At 53.3% G+C, this 21,399-nt stretch overlaps 1 protein-coding gene across 10 annotated transcripts in view; it reads right to left on the bottom strand.

The window, feature by feature from the left end:
- Window positions 1–12,890: 12,890 nt before the first annotated feature.
- The window catches only part of MAPKAP1 (MAPK associated protein 1), a 266,415-nt gene continuing 257,906 nt past the window's right edge, over window positions 12,891–21,399 (bottom strand). For all 10 annotated transcript variants that reach the window (XM_003312320.7, XM_003312321.7, XM_054658424.2 and 7 more), the window contains 2 exons: window positions 18,919–19,016; window positions 12,891–13,434 (listed from right to left, as the gene is read on the bottom strand). In XM_003312320.7, the coding sequence (XP_003312368.1) occupies window positions 13,309–13,434; window positions 18,919–19,016 (224 nt within the window). In that variant the 3' untranslated portion in view covers window positions 12,891–13,308. The remainder of the gene's footprint in view (window positions 13,435–18,918; window positions 19,017–21,399) is intronic.

Raw genomic sequence — 21,399 nt, 5'->3', positions numbered from 1 at the left:
ACCCTCCCGAGAGATAACGTCAGGGTGAGTTACAGGCCCGATAAGGGACTAGGGGCTTGCAGAGGGGGCTCAGAAAGGTCGCCCAGCGGCGCACAGAGGACCAGGAATCATAAATATGGGGCAAGACGCCCAGCCGGGGTCGCCGGGGTGAAAATATTGGGGTCATTCCAAAAACAATTATCCTGCTTGGTTTGCTCTTCAGGTCTTGTAAATCTTTCACCTTTTATAAAAGATTTCTGGAGAAGGAAGCACTCTGGAAGTCTTAACTGATTTTTGTGGCTGCTTCTTGGTGGTTCTGCTAAAGGAAAACAAAAAGACAGAGGAAAATGAAATTACCCAGCATTCTCAGAGGCACAGGGCTGGGCTGACTGGTTTTCTCTTATTCTTTGGAGAATTTGGGCTGCCTTGGGTTTTGAGTCCTCCCATTTACAGTCTTGACACCATTTAACAGTTCGTTTGTTCTGTTTTGAAGCCAGTTGCAGCGGGGCTTTCACTGCCCAGTGGGCCCTGTTCTATGGGGCCAACTTGGCAGCCATCTTGACTGGAGGCAGCCATCTTGGCAGAAGCGGTGCCCGTTCTGACTGAAGTGCAGCCGTCTTAACTGAGGGGCGTTCCTGGTGGCTAACAGGTACCCAGATGCTCATTCTGACCGAAGTGCAGCCACCTTGACTGACGGGGTTCGTGGTGGCCGACATGTACCCAGGCTCGTCTGCCCAGGCAGAGCTCCTGAAGCTGGAGAATGGGTCTAGGCCACGCCTGGCCTCGTGCTCACGGCTCCAGCTGCATCCCCTGCCTTCCTATTGTCTGCCCAAGGGCACCCTTGGTCCAGTCCTGTCCTCTGTGGCTCTGTCTGTGTTCTGGGCTTCTCAGTTGCACCAGCAGAAGGCAGTCATTTGTCCCACAAATGTTTTTTAAGGCTGGGTGTGGTGGCATGTGCCTGTAATCCCAGCTATTCGGGAGTATGAGGCACAAGAATTGCTTGAACCTGGGAGATGGAGGTTGCAGTGAGCCAAGATCACGCCATTGCACTCCAGCCTGGGCAAGACAGCGAGACCCTGTCTCAAAAAAAAAAAAAAAAGAAAAAGCGAAAAGAAAAGCTCATTGAGCACCTGCACACTTGCACATGCCGGCCACTGTGCTGGGTCCTAATGCCTCATCCTCAGCTGAGGGCGTCATCTTCTGGGTGGCTTTTTCCTAGGTTTCCCTGTCTGCCTCCGCACGTGCACAGCCACAAAACCGGCTCTCCTCAGAAATCTCTCTCCTATCGACTACCTCATTTATTTCTCACAACCCTGTAGAGGAGGGATTACTAGCGCATTTGACAGATGAGGAAACTGAGGCTCAGAGGGTGAAGTGACTGGCCTGGTGTCACACAGATAGGGGAGGAGGCAGAGCTGGGAGTTCAACACCGACCTGTACAGCTCCAGAACGGCGCCCTTGGTGTCCCGTGCCTTAGCTGTGTGCCCTGGCGGACTCACTGGGCACCCTGAGCCTTGCTCTCCTCATCTGCGCACGGGATACATGTTCTAGGTCTGCGTGGGGCGTGCGGGTGGGAGCCATGCGTGCGGGGCGTGCGGGCGGGAGCTGCACGCGGGGGCTGAGGCTTGGAGTCTGGAAAGCATTCTAGGGGTGGAAGCCAGAGCTTCTCTGTGTGTGTGAGAAAGAGTATCCCCATTCAGCTTTCATGGTCTGGCACCTCCCACCACAATAGAATTATTCAAACTGAGTTAATTTGCTGAGTGGGACTTGGGGCTCCTTCAGGTTCAAGCCAGATTGAGGTGTGGGAGAGGGGTAGCAAGGGGGTGGCCAAGTGGCCTGAGAGTGTCCCATGGGAACACCCACCCACCCATTCATTCATTCATGCATGCATGCATTCATTCAACAAACCTTATTTTGTGCCAGGCCTGCTCTGGGAACTGGGGATACAGTGAGAGGGGAACAAGTCAGATTCGAGTCCTCCCCCGCCAGAGCTCCTATCCCGGAGCAGGAGACAGACTGGAGCTAGGGAGGCCCGGGAGGAGGCCACTGCTATGTGGTCCAGGAGGGTGATGGTGGCACCCGGATGGAGGCAAGAGTGGCCCTGAGGATCCCATGGAAGTGTAAAGGGTGACTCAGCCTCAGCGAGGTGAAGGGACTTGCCCAGGGTCACACAGTTAACAGGCGGTGGCGCCAGTTTGTCTGACTCGAGACTGCGCTGTCAGCCCACCACTGCCACGGCTCCCGAAACAGCATTGCCCATACCGAGTCCCGAGCTACCCCAGCTCTAGACATGCGTGCATGCACTTCGGTCACAAGTGTGCCTGGGGAAGTTGTGTGTCACCCCCTTCTTGGAACACAGTGCACAGTGGCCCGTTGAAGGCTCTGAGGGACCCCGCAGGAGCAAAAACTGCCATGTTCAGCGTGGAGTTCCCAGACCTCTGTGGCCATGGAACCTTTTGGACACTTTTTAACATACGTTCTAGTCATTGGATATTTGTTGAGTGTGTGCTACATGCCAGAGACTGATGAGCAGAGCAGGCTTGGTCCCTGTCCTCTGGGAGCGATGGCCTGTGAGGCCCATTCCCTGGGCCCCACCACAAGAGGGAGCCCCAGGGCAGGAAGGCTGCTTGTCCTCCCTGCGGCCCCTCCCCACTCTGGGAGTCAGTGCTCAGAGGTGGGGCCGCGGCAGCTGGGTGGGGGTGGCCCTGGGAGGCCTAGTAGTCTTTGGTCTGGAGGCCATGGGCGTCCTCACCACCGGTGTGACAAGGAGACCAAGAAGGAGAGGTGACACCAACCCAGCCCTCAGTGAAAGGGTATGTGGCTTGGCCCTTGGGCCTGGCTGGCTGGATCCTGTGCTGAGGGCTGGGCTCATAGGGGATTCCCTCTGGTGGCATCCCCCGTCATGGGTTTCCACTCCTGCATCAAAGTGCCTTGACTAAGATGATGACTTCATGGGATCAAAGCCACCCAGCTCGGCAGTCTCTTCCCCAGATGCTCTGGAAACTAGCCAAGACAGCCCAGGCAGGCTTCCTGGAGGAAGAGGTCCTGGAATCAGGCCAGAGGGAACAGCCCAGCCCAGGCACCTGTGGGGAGGCTGCAGATAGTGATGGTGACAACCAAGGGCTTGGGGAGGGGCCAGATAATCCACTTCCAATATTGGCCCCAGCCTTGGCAGCTGTGCACCTTGGGAAGACAACATGACTGCTGCAGGCCTCGATGTCCTCATCTGTAAAATGGGATGATGACAGACCTGGAGGTGGCCCTTCAGGCCCTCACCCACGGTGGCCCAGGGGAAGATTCCGCTGCTGGCAGCATGGGCCTGGGAGAGGAGACAGGGCTGCTCACGTTTGCCTTCCCCTCTGAAGAGTGGGGCTTGGGAAAGTACTCCTTGACCTGAAAAAGCCTCAACTGGACGCTCCTGTGGGTCTGTCACAGATACGACTTTGCAAATCAGATGTGACAAGGAAATGTGTGCCGAGATGGTGGCCAGCTGCTGGGCTGTGGGGGAGGGGCTGCTGAGGGACCCACACGGCCTCCTCCGAGAACAGACGCCTCTGCCAGGCCATGTGGAGCGCAGGTGTGCGGGGCCGGCCGCTCTTGGATTAAAGTCACACACACACACACACACACACACACACACGCCAGGTGCATACACTTAAACTCACGTGCATGTACAGACATGCAGAAACTCACAGACACATACACTCACACATGGTTACATGCACACACTTGCACACACATGCTCACAGAGACACACACAGACACACCCACACGAGGACACACTGGGAGGAAGTGTTCGGGATTGGAGCCCAAGCCAGGTCCAGGTCCATGAATGCCCCTTCCTTCCTTCTCCCTTTAGGTCTTGCCATAGTGAAATGATGCTAAGAACCCCTGCTTTTGAGGGATTTTGAAAAAATAATTTAAAAAAGTATTTGCACTGTGATTGGCACCTAGGAACAGCTGAAGAGGCCCGCCCACTCCGGCTGTCCCTTGCCCCTTTCCTTCACTCTAGGGTGGCTGCTGAGGTCCCTGACCATGGAAGGTGGGCACGTGGGTGGCGAGCTGGCCTCCATGTCTGGGAGGTGCGGCGCTGTGGCTGTCCGCCAGGAGCTGGCTCTGTGATAGCCCAGGAATCTGTGTCAAGTCACGAAGGGCCCCTCACAGCCTCTGGGCAGGGACACACAAAAGTCCCTCCCCACAAGCCCAGAGACCTCCTTTCCCAAGGGGAGAAACCAGCAATGCGAGAGGAGTGCCGAGAACCCCTCTTTCTGTGGTGAGTGGAGGACTCACACGGTTCCCATGATGGGGACCCTTTGGCTGGGGTCTTCATGCAGGTTGACCTCTCGGCCCCTGCGGCCAGGGTACCCGAGCCCAGACTCACCCCATCACACCTCTCACTGAGAACGGGTTGCACTTGTGCCCCAACTCCTCCCCTTGGTGAATTCCTCTTGGGGTTCCTTGCCTCGGAATCTGTCCTCCCCAGGTGTCCTCCACTGTCACCCTCCAATGGGATACATCAGGGCCGGGGCAGCTTTTCCCCAGGCATGTTCTCAGGCCCGGGCTGCAGACAGGACACAGGGAGAACGTGTCCACCTCCACTCCCCAGCTGCCTGCTGCAGACACCTGGTCACCCGGGCACTAGAGGATGGGTCAAAGCCCCAGACTGTGAGTTCCCCAAGGAAGGCTCTGACTCGGGTCCTTTCTCTACCTTCAGGGCCCTCTTGAGGCCTGGTGCAGGGCTGGCGTCAGTGGACACGTGTTGAACGAGCACTGAATGCTTACGTTCGTCCTGGGTGGGAACCCACCTCCCACCAGGAAACCGCTCTCGTCTTCTTAGTGGCCGCCTGCCCCACTGAGCCCGAATTAGGAGGGAATCCTCGGGCTTCCTCTGGGCAGGCTTCGGAAGGGTTCCCGCCTGGTCCCTGCGTTCCCCCAGCATCCTGCACGGATGCAGCTCACTCCACCAGTGCCTTCCCCTGCCGGGATGCAGACGCTCTTTATAAATCTCAATTAACAAGCCTGCTGCAGTCACAGACACTGGTTGGAGCCCAAACTGTGGCTCATCTCTGTCGATCAATGCATCCAACCCTGCCCTGAAAGTGATGAGAAGGCAGAGCCGTGCGTCTCACCAGATTCTTTGTCTCCACATTGTACATTTCCTGTTCTGGTTAACAACTGCAGACCACTGGCTGCCACTGGGCCGGGCCCTCCCTGTGTAGGATCTCAGTGCATCTTCCCAGCAGCCCTGTGAGGGAGGTTATTTCTGTCCCCATTTCACAGACGGGTCCTCAGAGAGATTGAGAGATTCACCCAAAGACCCTGGCCTGGGGACTCACGGTGCAGCTCAGCCCAGGCTGGTGGGGTGTGTGCCCCAGGCCTCAGCCTCCTGAGTCCAGGGGGACATGAATCCCCCAGCCTCACCTCCCCCAAAGGTAACTGTGAGCACCCATCCCTGCCATTTCAGGGCCTTCCCCTGGCTGTCCTTGGCCTAGTCCCAGGAGGAGGGGCTGGACTGACAGAAGGAACAGGAGGCTGCACCTCACGGGCCAAGCCTGGGGACTTACACACACCCCGTGGGGGGGTCCCTGCATCGTCAGGTGATTGATATCTCCTAGGAGCTGGGGTGGGGTGCAGATCAGTCAAAACAAAACAAAAATGATGGTTCACCAGCACTTTGGGAGGCTGAGACAGGAGGATCACTTGAGCCCAGGAGTTTGAGACCAGCCTGGGCAACATGGCAAGACCCTCGTCTCTACAAAAATAAAATAAAATAACAAAATTAGCCAGATGTGCTGGCGTGCACCAGTGGTCCTAGCTACTTGGGGGGCTGAAGTTGGAAGATCACTTGAGCCTGGGAGGTCGAGGCTGTAGTGAGCCATGATCGCGCTACTGCATTCCAGCCTGGGTGACAGAGTGAGACCCTGTCTCCAAAAAAACCCAAAAACAAACACAAAATATGGTTCAGCTAGCGGAGGCTTCTCTCACCCAGATGCACAGATGGGGTGACATTCTAGCCATCATATGTATGTCAGTTTTGTAAGGGGCATGACAAACCTTGTCCTCGAACCCACTTAGACAGGTAACAGCACTGGCTTAGCTCCTGTAACTCAACGTTTATGTGCAGGCTCCATTCCAGCAGCCCAGTGGGGAACTTTACTTCCTCCTCTCAAGGAACCTGCCCCGCCAGAGTGGTGTCAGGTCTCTCAGGCGATGCCGAGGCTGGGGGGCCCTGGTCCCTGAGTCAGCTGCTGGCGGGTTGCTGTGGGAGCAGGACCTGGGCCTGCCCATGGCTCCTGTGGCCCAGGGCCCCCTCTGCTCCCAGTCCTGCCAGGACCCCTCCCTGCCTCTCTGCCAGCCCTAGCACTCACATGTCACCACTGCACTCACATGTCACCAGTGGCTCTCAGCAAGGCCATCCAATTCACCCTGGAAGTTACCTCCTCTGTGGAGCCAATAACCTCTTTTCCTGTGAATTCACCCAGAACACCTGTGCATGAACTCTAACCTTGGTCCCATTTTGGGCAAGGAGACCAGCACGGATAAGCATGACAAAGTCACCTGCCAGCAAGTGGCAGCACTAGGATCTGAGCCCAGGCCGTGCAACTGCAGAGTCCCTGTCCCTGGCCCCTCAGCCATCTGGGCATCTCCCAGCCTGGGCTCTGCAGCAGATCCTCGGGTCCCCCAGGGACGCCACCAATCATAGCCACGTTTCCCAGCAGGAAAACCAAGACATTTGACATCTCCCCAGGATTCCAGCGTTTGTCCTGAAGAGTAACTCTCAAGATGCGGTGGGCGTGGTGGTTTAGGGTAACCTTGCTTCTAGAACTTTCCCTCGTAATTTACAGCCTCCGCCAGCCCTTTTCTGCAATGCACATCAGCTAAGCCCTTAAAATAGTCAAGGGCTTGAAGAACGCTAACAATTTAATGTATGTTAAAAGGGTATTAAATTCTAAACTAAAATTTACATGGAAATATGACATTAAAATATTTTTAGCTTTCAGGAAGCTGGGGGCTGGAATGCTGTAATACAGACAAATTTTATCATTTTAGAAAGAATTAGCCTCAGTTTTTCTTACATTCATGGAGTTAATGCATAAAGATGTGCCTCCTGCCTGGGGCTACCATGTGGAGGCAGGAAGGGGTAGGGAGGGGAGAGCCGGCAGTGGGGCCCTTAGAGGGAGGGCACAGGCCTTACGTGGGCCCCAGAGCTTCCCTGGAGGGCTGGGGCTGCCCCAAGGCCCGAGGTCCTGTGACCAGTATGTTTGGGGTGAGGGCCTGGGTTTCCCTACTGCGTGCCAGGCCCATGCGCATTATCTCATTTACTTCCCATGCAACTCCCTGGAGGTGGGATTCTCTCCCAGTTGCGCAGATGAGAAAATGGCTCAGAGAGGTTGAGTCATGGGTCTGTGGTCACACAGCACAGAGGTGGATTTTCATTCCTTCTCCAGACCCTCAGCTCAGTCATCAGTCTCGGTGCTGTTTGAACATCCACTGCCCATCTCCTGGGAGTCTGGGGAATCCGGCTCCCAAGATGGGGGCAGGTGGGGAGTGGCACAAAGCAGACAGTGGGAGGCTCTGGGGTGAGACTCTGGGGTCCTCTATCTGCCAGCTGCGAGCCCATGACCCAGAGGGTGACGAGCCCATCTGCAAAGCCCTCAAATGCCAGAGGTCAGGGGTCAGGGAGGCCGTGGGACTTGGTGGTCACAGCAGGGGGTGCTGATTGAGCGACTGCCCCAAGGAATCCCCAATGAGAGGAGCCTCTTACTATCTCCACTTTACAGATAGGGAAACTGAGGCTCAGAGAGAGTAAAGACAGTCAGGCTAGCCAACACCAGTCAGGCTAGCCAAGGGGAGGACCAGGATCCCTACCCCAAGCTATGTGGCTTTAGGGCATCACTGTGTCCTGGTGGCCTCTGGAGCCCCCAGACCTCCTGGGTGGTGGCCGCCAAGAGGCCCAGTGGGCAGCCCTTCCCAGCCCGGCTGCAGGCGCCGATGCTGGGGCAGCAGAGGGGCTCAGGCAGCCAGCTCCAGCCCCAGGAGAAATCCAGCCAGGGCAGGGGGGCCGGCGTGGGCGGAAATGACCACTCACTGCCTGGCGGGCACCCCCTGGCTGCCACACCTCTGGGAGGTCACTCATTGGCAGTTAAAAATCTATTGTGACTTGTCAGAAAAATGAATAAATGGGCACATTATTTTTTCATTCCAGACCTCAGCATCTGTTTGTCTAATCAGGAAGGAGAGTGGGGAAGTCGGCCAGGGCTGCCACGCACGTTTTATGCAAGTTTTCCTCTGTCAGAGGAGTTTAAATGGGTAATGAACAGGCTGTGGTGATTTGAAATATAATCCCATTATGCTGACGAGATTACCGGGCTTCGAGACTTCACAAATCACTCTTACGGCTTTTATCAAGCACATGGAACACCGCCCTGTTGGGATTTTGCATTTAGGCAGAGGTGTTTGGTGGGAACACAACGCGACGGGTTTAACTCTTTCCTTCTCCCTGGCTGCTTTCCAAATAGCAGGGGCCTCTGAAAGGGGCTTCTGTGGAGCCTTCAGAATCCAGGGTGTTTGGGCCCCAAGGGCCAAGACAGAGGCCCAGAGAGGCTGGGGGATGGCTGGGTGGGGGTAGGAGGCCAGAGAGCAGGACCCTGGGCCAGCTCCACCACTTTCCAATGGCCTGGCCTCAGTTTCCTCATCTGTAAAATGGGAATTAGGTGGGCATGAGAATAATGGAGAAAACAGTTAATTCATAACTAACATGAGCTGCTCAATAGCAGGTGGGAGGCGGGTGCTGATGAAAGAATAGAAAGTCCTAACGAGCGGCCGGGCACGGTGGCTCACGCCTGTAATCCCAGCACTTTGGGAGGCCAAGGCGGGTGGATCACGAGATCAAGAGATCGAGACCAGCCTGGCCAACATGGTGAAACCCCGTCTCTACTAAAAATACAAAAATTAGCTGGGCGTGGTGGTGGGCGCCTGTAGTCCCAGCTACTCGGGAGGCTGAGGCAGGAGGATCACTTGAATCTGGGAGGCAGAGCTTGCAGTGAGCCGAGATTGCGCCACTGCACTCTAGCCTGGGCGACAGAGCGAGACTCCATCTCAAAAAAAAAAAAAAAAAAAAAAAGGAAGTCCTAAAATGCTCGTTTGTCATGTGGGGTGTGTCACTGAGGCCACACGCAGCAGCATTTTAGGGGCAGGCAGATGGGTGTTTTCATTTCAACAGTTATTTCACGTGCATCAGAACACACATGCAGCACACCAACCCCATGGCTTCATGGCTGTTCTTGCTTAGGATGGTTAAGGCAGAGAATCACGTTAGCCTGGATCGTGAAGGGAAAATAATAAATCATAGATGAGGAGCCACCTCGGGATGGGGAGCCTGTGAACAGTGATGTTGGGGAGCATGGAGTCACCTCTTGGTGGCAGACATTACAACTGTTTCCCAAACATCTGTGCCCTTCAATGCCCGGGCGGTGATGCTGCCTGTCCTCTTGGAGTAGGTGGCACCATGCGGTGGGTTCTGGCCAATGGGATGTGCGTGGGAATGAGAGGTGCCTGTGTCTCTTTCCAGCCTTAGCATTTTGCCATTGCTGCCCCATTCTCTGGCCCTCCTGCCCCGGTCCCAGTCTTTGTGGAAGCCCCCAGAGGTCGTGGGGACCCACAGCTGGCTTCGTGTGGAGGGAGTGAGCTTATGCTCTGTGAAGCCGCAGCACAGCCTGGCAGGGCCTGGCCAGGAACTTCACCCCGCCCTCACCATGTCCCTCTGAAGGAGCTGGTACTGTCTCCCTTTAACAGAAGAAGAAACTGAGGCTCAGGGAAGTAGAGTAACTCACCCAAGGCCACTGAGAGAGCGCTGGCGCCCCATCCTCCTGGCCTTGGCTTAATAACCCATCTTGTCACAGGAGTCTTGGAGCTCCAGGAGGGGAAGGGGCTTGTTCAAGTCAGAGGGTGCGCAGAGGTCCATGAAGCAGCTGGCAGGGGCCCCCTTCAGCAGGTGGGTAAGGGTCCTATGTGAGTGTCCCCAGCCCCCACCAGCCTACCCAGGCTACGCCTCATACCTCAGGCCTTTGCCCACTGCCCTATCCTGCCTCCCTGGCACCTTCCAAGTGCACGTGGGCCACCCGCATGCAGTTCACAGTGGTGTGGCCGGAGGGCCACTCGCCCCCACCTCTTGGCCTGTCTTGACGGCCGGATTTGATCTTCGCTCGCCTCTACCCCCGATGTTCTGCAGTCCCTGATCTGGGGAAGTGAGCGGCCCTAAGAAGCAGCTGGCAGGTGTTCAGGAACATGTTGGGGTGGGGATCACCTCCCAGCCTCTTAATCCATGCAGAGGAGACAGAGAGACATCCCTGTGGTCCCCACACAGCTGAGGAACAACTGAGGTGTGGTGCACTTTGGTCCTGGGGGCCTGGATAGGAAGTGTCTGGAGGCAGCTACCAGCTCAGGGCCAGGGCCAGGAATGCGCTGTGCAGAGGCTGGGGATGCAGGGCTACAGGCTGGGCCTGGGCCTCAGAGGTGGGGGCGAGTATGGCCCAAAGCAGGCAGGGCCTGCTAAGAATGACCAAACTGGCCAACAAGGGAAAGCTCTGAGTTGAGCAGCAGTGAGCGCTCCACTGCCAGAGGTATGCAGGCAGAGGCCGAAGACTCTGGGCTGGAAGCGTCTCTGGGCTGGGCTAGACGAGCTCACAGCATTCTCAGCTCTTAGGACCTTCCCTCAGAAGCAGAGAGGCTCTGGCAAAGTTTGGCAAACAGAAACCACTGGAAGCAAGGCTGGGCTCCCAAGATGCTGAGACATTTAGGACATGCTTTAGAAGGGTCTGTGGGGTCCTCTAATCCAGCACCTTCATTTTCAGCTTAGGAAAATGAGGGCCCAAGAGGCAGGAACCAGCTTGGAGCCACACGGCTGCCACCTGTGGAGGGCAGAGCCCAGTGGTTAAGAGCAGGGCTACCGTGTCCGCCAGTCATTCACGGTGAGTCTGGGGCCAGTGAAGTGGCCCTTCCAGTTCCTGACCCCTGCAATGGAGGTGGTGACGGGACCTGACGGAGGCTGCCTGTGCGGGTTTCGTTACTGCATGTTTACAGACGGCAGCGCACAGCGGGCCCTTGGAAGAGGAGGGTGGCTCCCAGGGGCCAGTGAGGCCAGGGCTCCCAGGACCCACTGCCCAGGCCTGCCAGGCAGCCCACACCTTGCAAGTCCTCCACCGAGTTCAGAGGCCCAGTCGTGAATTATCATCAACACTGTGACTTTTCACATCATCTTGGGCAGGGGCCACGCCAGGGCCAGGTCAAGAGACCTGGTGGAAAGCAGAAGTGGGGCCCATCAGTCACTTCCGTTATCTTGGGTGTGCCGAGCTCCTCCTGCCTTTGCCCAGCCCGTGCCGGGGAGACTGTGAGATGCCTGTGTCCTAGAGCTCACGGTCCTGTCTTTAGAGATCTAGGTGTAGGGTGGGGGAAGGGGGCTCAGGGAAAGCTGAATGCAGAGTCTTGATCCGTGCTGGGCCTGGGCGGTGGCTGCTGTGTTCCCTTTCCACTGTTCCTTCACCTGGACACATGTGTTTATGTAAACTGAGAGTGTTGCATTTCACAGTAAGAGAAGGGTGTTGATTTTGTGGCTGAAGGAGGTGATGACTTTGATGTCACCCCTGAGTGAAGAGGGCCAGCCTGTCGTGCTTAGCACCGAAGAGGCCCCGGTGCATTTCAGAGATGTTGCTTCCTCGTCAACTGCTGGCAAATGCCACCACCCAGGAGGCTCATGGCAGAGTCATGGTTTTCGGCATCACATACTCCAGACTTCAGGAACTCAACGCAATATGCAAAAGTGTGTATTTATATGACTTTTATTTTAATATCATTTTAATATTGAATATGTCACAAGATTTAATGACCAAATTAGTCATTTCCATTTTCAAAGTATCTAAATATAAAATTGCTAAAAATTCAAATACAGATAGCAAGCTACAAATATTTCTTTTGTTTTTGGGTGGGGGGTAGGAATGGAAGACATTAGAAAAGGACGCTCCTGTTGGCTGAACAAAGATCAGAATGAAAGAAGAATTCATCAACATGACCTCTTGTGCAAAGAAATACACTCAGCTTTAAGATGCTGTTTTAGACACATCTCTTCCTGTACAACAATTTAAAAAATGTTTCTAATGCAGGTCCTCAGTGAAACACCGGTCCCCGGCCCTGGCTGGGGACAGTAAGAAAGGACATCACCGCAGGAGGGACACTGAAGAGGCTGTCGAGGACTGCAGAGGCATCTGGTGTGGCCAGAGGCGTGGTGTCAGGGGCATCTGATCCCTTGCCTGTTCCCACCCAGGGAGCCGGACGGCACGGACACAGGTCTCCCTCCGCTCACCCCTCTCCCTGAAATGTGAGAAACAGCAGCTTTCCGCCTGCTTGAAAAAGGAGGCAGGCGCTGAAAGGAGAAGAGGAAAGGGGAATGTGGCCCCTTCCAAGGCAGCGAAGCAGAGACGATTCCAATCCCGGGAAAATCCACATGCAGGTGGAACTGCCAGCTGAAACCTACACTTGCTACTTAAGAAACGGAAAGACCATGTCTGGCTGGGAGTGCAGCGTGCCTGAGGACCAGCCACCGCCCCTCCTCCCGGCACCCCACACTGTCCACGCAGCTCCTGGGCTCTGAGGTCAGAAGCTGGGGTGTGCTGAAGGGGAAAGTGACACACCACTAGGTCTCTGTTCCTAACTTTTAGTAAGACACTACCCTCGAAGCAAATGCATTCATTTGAACAAATGGCATAGTTAAAACTATCGACTAAGACCTAAACATTTCTTCTGAGAAATCGAACCATAGCTTTTCCAATCTGCCTGTTCAATATGGGAACAGATTTTAAAGAGAGTAACATAATCAATCCTCCGCCCCAAAGAATGGTCCATCATACCAACCATGATAAAGAGTACACCTGTTTATTAAAAGGAAAAACAGAAATGTACATTTTTGTTCTTTGTTTGCTTTAAGAAATTTGATCAAGTTGCAAGGAAATGTGTGGGCACGGCTCTGTACATCCTCGGGCAGGGTGGCAGGCAGTGAAGGTGGCTGGGTGGCACGTGGCTCCTCTAGGGGGTGGTCTGACCCCCAAGCATCGCTTATCAAAGCCACTGCCAAGCAGACTTCCGTCCCATGGCAATGTCCCCAGTGCTCCCTCCAAGGGGCCCCCGACACCTTCCCCGAGAGCCCACCTGCCCTGTGCCAGTGAGCCAGGGGCTGGCCTCCCCCCGAGGACTTCAGGACACCGGGTGGGCTCTAGGGCACTTGGCCCTGGCAGGCAGGCTCTGAGCTACGGAACAGATTGAGGCTGGAGGCCATTGTCACTGCTGCCCGGATTTCTTCTCCTTCTGGAAGCTGAAGCTCGTACGTCTGTTCAGTTTTCTTTGTTTTTGAGCAAAGTAGTCAGCCCGGGCAGTGCTAGCTCGCGATTCCAGGATGTAGTTAACCTAGAAACAAGAGCACACAGCCCGGTCACCTTGCCAGCCGCTCCCTACCCACCCAGGGCATCGGAGGGGGTGGCAGGGAAGGCCCTGACCTGGGCTGGGTGCCTCAGGGCCAGGTGCTGTCGTGTGGAAGGAGTCCAGTCATCACAGCAACCTGGTAGCGGCTGGGCCCAGAGCCGCCGCTCTACGATGGGAAAACAGAGGCTTGGAGAAGCCAAGTGGCCAGTCCAGGCTTCCCAGTCGGTGAGCGGCGAGCTCTTCAGGTTCCGGAGCCCATGCTCCCTCCTGGCGTGAGCCATTCCCGGAAGGCTGTGCCCTGGGCTGCCTGGCTATGCCTCCCACCTGCTGTGTGACCTGGACAAGCACATAACCTCTCTGAGCCTGCCTTTCCCTGTGTGAAGGCCGAGAACACAGGGATGAAAAGCAAACCAAGACAGGCTCTCCATCCAGCCTCCCACCAGCCAGGCGCAGAGCTTCCCACCACAGTGCTTCCTTCAGGGCTCATGAGTGCCCAGCCAGGCAGGGCTCACTTGACAAAAAGGAAAGAGGCTCAGAGAGGGAGGCCAAAGTGGCCTAGGCCACGCGGAAGTCAGGGTGAGAGCTGTGAGGGGGGCTGAGAGAGCCCTGTGTGAAGGGCGGGGCTGCCTACTGGGCTCCTCTCAGGCCTTCTGCACGCTGCTGCTTCCACGAAGCCCTGGGAGTCTGCCCGGAGTCGCATGTGCATCTTCCACTCTGTGTAGCAGCTGCACCGCCAGGCACTTCCCCAGCGCTACAACGCTGAGACTTGGTCCTGGCCCTGGGGAGCTTGCTGCCTGGTGAGTGAGTGTCCAGCAGCAGAACCAGCACCGCAGCAGGCAAAGAGGAGCACCAAGGAATGGGGCTGAGTATCAGGGAGATGTGGAGGAGGGAAGGCTTCCAGAGGAAAAGAGTGAGCAGGCTTTTGAGGGATACACAGGAGTTTTTGAGTGCGCAACGGGGAGGAGAGACGCGGCATGCATCAAGGCACAGCAGGGGCACACCGCAAGGGAGTGTCCCTGGAACTGCGAGAGCTTGGCTGGCTTAGTGAAATGAGGTGGTGGGAGCCAGGGAGGGGTGCTACAGTGGGATGCACACGCCCCAGTGCTGAGGACAGCCTGTGCCTGGGCATGGGCGGCAGCAGCAGTGTGAAATCAGTGGTGGCAACTGGCACTGCTCAGAGTGCCTTTCAGCGCTCATGGAATCTTCACAATAACCTTGAGACAGATGCCACTGTCATCCCCATGCACAGGTGAGGAAGTCAAGGCCAATGACAATAATGTCATTTAGTCAAGGTCACAAAGCTAGAAGGTGTCAGGCGCTTGGCAAACACCCCTTCCTGCTCCGCAGCCTCTCACCTCCTCTGCTCCTCTGGCTGGGGCTTTTGGTGAACAGATGCTATTTCTCTTCACCTGCAAGTATCTAAAAGTTTTGACTAGAAGGCTGAATATTTCTGACAAGAGAGGCCAGCCACTGCCTCTGCTGATTCTACTCCGAGGGCCATGTGTCCTGTGCCAGAGGGAGAGGAGCTTCTGCTGACTCCGAGAAGGAACCAGAGGGCTCCCAGGGGAGGCAGTGCGAGATGGCAACGCCTCAGATGGCCGAGGCTTCAACACTGTCCCTCCCAACTTTCTGCTCTGCTGGTTGGAGCAGCAGGCGTTAAAGGCTGGTGCGTGAGTACAGAAGGCCTGACACGCTCTGCCCGCTGCCTCGCCAAGTTACCAGCTGAGAGCAATAAATCATGAGGACCGCAGGGCCAGGTTGATGATTTGGGACAATACAGTGTATGGAAATAAGAGGTTTTATCATTCTTAATACAAGCAATCTTTGGATTATACTGTTTGCACACTCAGCCAACCTAGTGTTTTCAGTGTATTTTTGGCACATATAACTTGACAAAAGCATTTTAAAATGATCCTTAACAAGCCAACTATTTCCCAAATTTATTATCTTCAGTGCTTTGTGATAATCACATAGATAATGTTAATGGAAGATTAATGTAATAATCAAAAGATAATGTAATAATCAAAAGATAAAAACGCCCTTTGCTCTGCCATTAGCTGGTTAATATGCTGTGGCTTAAAACTGGCACAATTCTACGCACTATAGAGTGTTTCACTTTCAACGCATTTTACAGCTTAAGGCATAAAAATATAGGGAGTTTTCATGGTCAATAAAGCCACAGCCTCCATCACTCGATCACGAGAAGAACCTGATTTGAAGAGCCCGACAACTCCTCTGAGATTCATCTCAAAGCCTGTGGAATTAGGGACCACCCATGGCTTAGCTCAGTGACATCTTGATGGGAAGAGGGCAGCTCTGGAGCTTCTCGGGCCAGGTTCAAGTAGAGGCTCCACCCTTGTGTGCTCTGTGACCTTGGGCCTCCATCTCCTCTTCTATAAAATGGGGACAATGTCTACATTCTGGAGGGCGGTCAGGAAGATTAAACAAGATAATGGACATTAGATGTACTGCATGTAGCTGGTGTCCAATAAATGGGAGACGTTCCTATTTCTACAAGCGCAAAAAGCTCGATGGAGGCTTTGCTTGTTCATGATTGTTTATTTGACATCAGATTGTGGCTCTTATTTCCTCCCTTCAATTTCCATCTAAGCTCTCATTTTATGTAAAATTCCTGAATTCTAGAACAACAGCATGCATTACTAGAGTCTAAACTGACTCCTCAAGAGCTTCTGATGGCAACAACATTTCTCCCAAGCTCCTGGACACAGGGCTGGGCTTCCGTTGCTTGGTACTGGTGCAAAGCTCACAAAGACACACTCAGGACACTGCAGGAATGGTGGATAAAACTAAGTATTCCAATTGCTATAAAAATCAGAGATGGGGCCGGGCCTGGCGGCTCATGTCTTTAATCTCAGCACTTTGGGAGGCTGAGGTGGGCAGATCACTTGAGGCCAGGAGTTCGAGACCAGCCTAGCCAATATGGTGAAACTCCGTTCTCTACTAAAAATAGAAAAAAATTAGCCGGGCTTGGTGGCGGGTGCCTGTAATCCCAGCTACTCGGGAAGCTGAGGCAGGAGAATCACTTGAACCCGGGAGGTGGAGGTTGCAGTGTGCAGAGATCACACGACTACACCCCAGCCTGTGCAACAGAGTGAGACTCTGTCTCAAAAAAAAAAAAAAAAAAAAAAAAATCAGAGGTGGGAGAAGTACTATCTCATCTTCCATCAGGCTCATGATCATTAGCTCTAAGTAAATCAGGCCTGGGGTATGCTACAACTCTTCTGGAGTCTTGTGCATGATGCAATATTTCTGCAAATATTTTGATATGGAAACAGACACTTTAGGGAAGGTGACAGACCTCACGGATTTTGCAGAGAAGCATCTGCTTCGAGGGAGCATTTGGACCTGTAAAATGATTTCTCTGCACTTGATCTTCCACAGTCTCATACTGAAGTCATAAACCTGTGTTTCTGTCATCAATCTGCTGTTGTGAAAATTATTTTGATGTCAAACATGGGATTATAATTTTACTAGAATCCTTCTCAAGTCTTGAATATTTTAATGCTAGCTATAAAAAAAAAAAAAAAAGTCCAGCCCCTATCGGGGTAATGGAATATTTCTCTGCCAGGTCCCTGAACACTCTGCACAAGGGGCCCGTGCTGTCTGTGATGCTCCAGTGGGTAACTCGAAGCTCGCTGGCTGCAAGCACTCTCAGGCAGGCCCGTGTCCCCACTCCTTGGTCCAAGGGGGAGCTCTGATCAGGCTGGTCTACGAACCCTCTCCCTTTCATCCAGCTAATCATGCTACTCTGTCTGCTCCAAACTGTCCTTCCAGCTGCTGTTTTAAATTGCTACCTACTCCTTTTGAAAATCTTTTCCAGCCATGGGGAATGTGTCTCAATATATTCCTGGATCGCAATTCTATTTCATTGAAATCTCCCACACAACTCTTAGGTCATGCATATCTGGGGAATTAAAACACAAGTCTGAAATCTGTCAAATCTGGGGGCAAGTTCTGGTTCTGCCAACTTACCAGAGTCATGATCCTGGCTCTGCTACTTTATTCCTGAGCCTCACTTTTCATCTGGGAAATGGGAACAACTTTATCTCATGATCTCACAGAGCTGTGAAGATGCACTGTGATGGGACACGTGGAGCCTCTGGCCCAGGTCCTGCACTGTGCAGTCCCTCAGCATATCTTCGCTACTTCTGCTATTATGTGATGACTTCAACTCTTAAGAAGAGACTGAATGATAACTTACATAGGTTTACCATGTCTCATCTGACTTGTACTCTAGCAGCCCTGGTGGGGTGGGGTAGCATAGGTACCATGATCCCCACTTTACAGGTGGGGACACTGAGTCCCAGAAAGGTGATGTGACTAGCCAGGGTCACACAACTAGGGGTGGGGGAGCCCTCTCTGGTCCTCGCCCCTGCTCTGCCACAGCAGCTGCTTTTCCTATCTGATCAACCTATGGAAGATTTGGCTTGAAGAAAGGATTCTCTGCTTGGGAGAGGCTGAGACCCCTAGTCCAGGGCTACTCAGAGTGTGGTGCCCAGACCAGCGGCCAAAGCAGCATCTGGTGCTTCTTGGAAACGTATGATCTCGGGTCCTATCCCAGACCTCCCAAATCCGCAAGACCCCTGGAGGCTCCCATGCCAAGCAGAGCTCCTCTCAGCCACACTCCACTCTGCAAGGCCCTGCACGGCCTAGCCCCGCCAGCCCCCCATCCCCCTGTGCCTGCCTTGCCTCAGCCCATTCCCAGGCTGCCTGTCTGTGGTGCTTCCTCTCTCTTTACCTGGTCAACATCTGTGCCTTTTCAGTCATCCTTCAGGGTTCAGCTCTCCCTGCCTCCATACCTCCACCCCAAGTCAGTTTACTGTGACACACCCACACCTTTGAGACTAACAATCTCTTTGTAATTTTGTGTTTTATGCCTGTTTCCTCCAGTAGAGGAAAAGCTCTCCAGGGGCAGGGACAGAGTCTGTCACCATGGCATCCCAGGCCGTGGCCAGGCACACAGAAGGTGCTCAGTGAGTATACTGTTTAGGTATGGTGACATACAAGTCTAGCAGAAAGTTAGGTATGTTTAGAACAGGTTGCTAAAATCACCTTCAGCATAATTATCTTCAAAACAATAATAATTTCCTCAGAGTCTGCTCCAGGAGCTTCAAGGAGCTCCTGACAATGGTTGCAGGAAAATAAACAGTACATAAAAGGAATAAACAAATACAAGAAGAGCCAGGGTTATTGGGATTGGGAGGAAACTGAAAAGGGTCCTGCTTTGACTGAAGCAGGTGCAGAGCAGCTGAGCGGGGGCTGGTGTGGCCCTGGCACAGGCACTCACCCCTGGGTGGCTGGCAAGCCGTGACACTCCTCCTCTGCCAAACTGGGCCCGGGAACCTTCTATAGAGCTGCGGAGTGGGTGGGGCTGCGGCCATGCCGGAAACAGCCTGAAGAGAAGCTGGACCCACCTACCCTGTCTCTGGTTCAAGAAGGAATACTCACCTTGAGCACAATTTCATTGACGGTAGCAGCGTCCGATTCAAAGTAGAGGTGTTTATAGTCGTGATTGCTTAGATATGTGAGTTTAAATATTGCGTGACCTGCAGAGACAGAAAACTGTGTTGAGGGGTTCTGGTGAGTTAACTATGGCGGGGGCCTCCATATGTTCTCCCCTATCATTCCAACTCGAGCAAGAGCAAGTGGAGGCTGAGCAGCACCTAGTCTTCCCAGGAGTAGTTTGTTTTCTCATTACAGGCTGGGTATAAAACGGACAATGAAAAAATTTTAAAGACTCAACAGCCAGTTAGGTCCCATTCCACTCTGGAATGCATTCAGGGGAATGCCACGCTAGGAAGGCTTGATGGAACTGCTGCTATATGATAATTACATGCAAAAGGTGGCGTTTTTAAGGGAGAAGGCTAATTAACTCCACATTATTACTCTAAAAATAAACTAACTGTGTTTAAAGTCAGATAAATGAGCAACAGGAAGGAGAAGGGTCAAAAGCCACACTATTATGAGGCTGCTCCCACAGCCTGGGCTCCTGCTGGGAGAGGACTCCTGCCTGGAGAGGGGGAATCCCAGTTTTAGACCCTGCTGGAAGCTGCTCCCAAAGGCCTCAGGTCATCTCAACCCTGGGAGGATGGGGGCGGGGGGGGCACCATGGAAAGCGGGCACCTCACAAAGCGACCGACTCCAGGGGGCAGAGCTTCTGAATATAAATCTGATCTAGGTCTCCATTCTCCATGCCCCGTCCTACCACCTTCAGGATGACACTTGTCATTTCTGGGACTGCTTCCTGGTCTAGCCTCATCTCACTCCGCTGCCCCGACAGGCCACAGGCTGCCAGAGTGCTGCACACTCCCACCTGCCACACCAGCCTCTACACAGGTTCTTCCCCAAGCCTGGGATGTCCTCTCTCACTGACCTGGATGGGAAAGATCTGCTGATCCTGGGTGGCTCAGCTCAGCTGGCGCCTTCTTGGGTGAGTCTTCATAACCACACTTCTAGGCGCACTTCTTGTGTGGGCCTACCACACGGTACCGTGGCCCTCCAAAGGAACCTGCTTGTTTTATCATACCTGCAGCCATGGCTACATTATCTGGGCCTGTCCTTTTATGTCCAGACAGGTCAATTGGATTCCCTCTTCTAAATGCAGACATAGATGCTGGGCTGTCTAAACTGGCACAAGGACTGAGAATAAGATGAGGGGCTTTGGGACTCCTAGGCTCAGGCCCATGGGGGCTGCCCCGGCCTATCGGCACTGTTATCCTTGGGTTCTAGGAGACCCCTGTGGCCTTCCAAGAAATTCTTCTTTAGCCTTAAGCTACTGAAGTTGGTTTCCATTACTGGCAAGCAAAGGAACAGTGCCCAAGAGAGACACGTAGTCAGTATTCAGTAAACCTTCCTAGACCAAGGAGCAGCAGGTGACATCTCTAATATACAGGTCTCCTGCAAAACGCCCAGAAATGACCTTCCCTAGTCTTTCGACAGACCTTAGTGTCTGTAAGATTAAAATTCAGCACATCCTTTCTATTAGTCCTTCTCATCTGTTGTCCTTTTAATTGAAGCAGCGGCTGGTCATAGTTATTAATTAATAATATATCACCCATATTACTGTAAGTTCACCTCTTTCCCGGAGAAATCTTCTTGGGGACTTTATTTACAGTAGCTAATTTTTCAGATCTCCAAAAATAAACTGATATATGTTGTACATTTGTGGCCAGAAAAGTTGAGCCACTGGTATTTTATCCTGGAAACATCATTATGATGTACTAATTGTGACTATAAATCCTAAATTGAAAAAATTACCTAATAATTTCTGAAAAACCTCACTTTCAGACACTCGACAAATTTAGCCTGATTCTAAATCATGGTACTAAAATGTGAGAATTCCTGACTGGAAGCTAATCACTCTGTTAACATATAAATTCTGTGTTTCTAATAAGGAGGTGGACCTTACACAGAGGCATCTCTGTGTGCGTCTGTATCTATTCACATTCACAGGATCTACCCCACAACATCAGAATCTTGTCGGTGACATCCCTGTGTGGAGGAACAATGCGGGCACCTTTGTTGGCCATGCTGTGAACAAGCACAGCCATCTACAAAGGACACAGGGCTGTGAAGGACAAAGAGACACCCCCTCCAGGAGGCCTTCCTGCTGACAACTGGTCACGACACACAAAGACACCAGGGCCTGGGGCTAGAAAGAACCAGAAGGTTGTAGGGAGACCTGCAGACCCGAAGCTTCGGGGTTCACTGACCACTTTGATAAGACAGCTTATGGACTGTCCACACCACCTGCTCCCGCTTGTCACTGACAAAACCAAACCAAACCTCAAAGCACTAAAGCATGTTTTGCCTGAACAATTGAGACACTGTTAAAAAGGTTTCCTGCACTTTAAGCAGAGCCCAATCTATACACAGCACATGTAATATGTAGTCTGCACGGCCTAAGAGCCTCAGAAAGGAAGCGTTGAC

The sequence above is a fragment of the Pan troglodytes genome, chromosome 11 (assembly GCF_028858775.2).
Source record: "Pan troglodytes isolate AG18354 chromosome 11, NHGRI_mPanTro3-v2.0_pri, whole genome shotgun sequence".
NCBI lineage: Eukaryota > Metazoa > Chordata > Mammalia > Primates > Hominidae > Pan > Pan troglodytes.
Note: the sequence above shows the minus strand (reverse complement) of the source record. Positions and strands in the feature narration are given on the sequence as shown.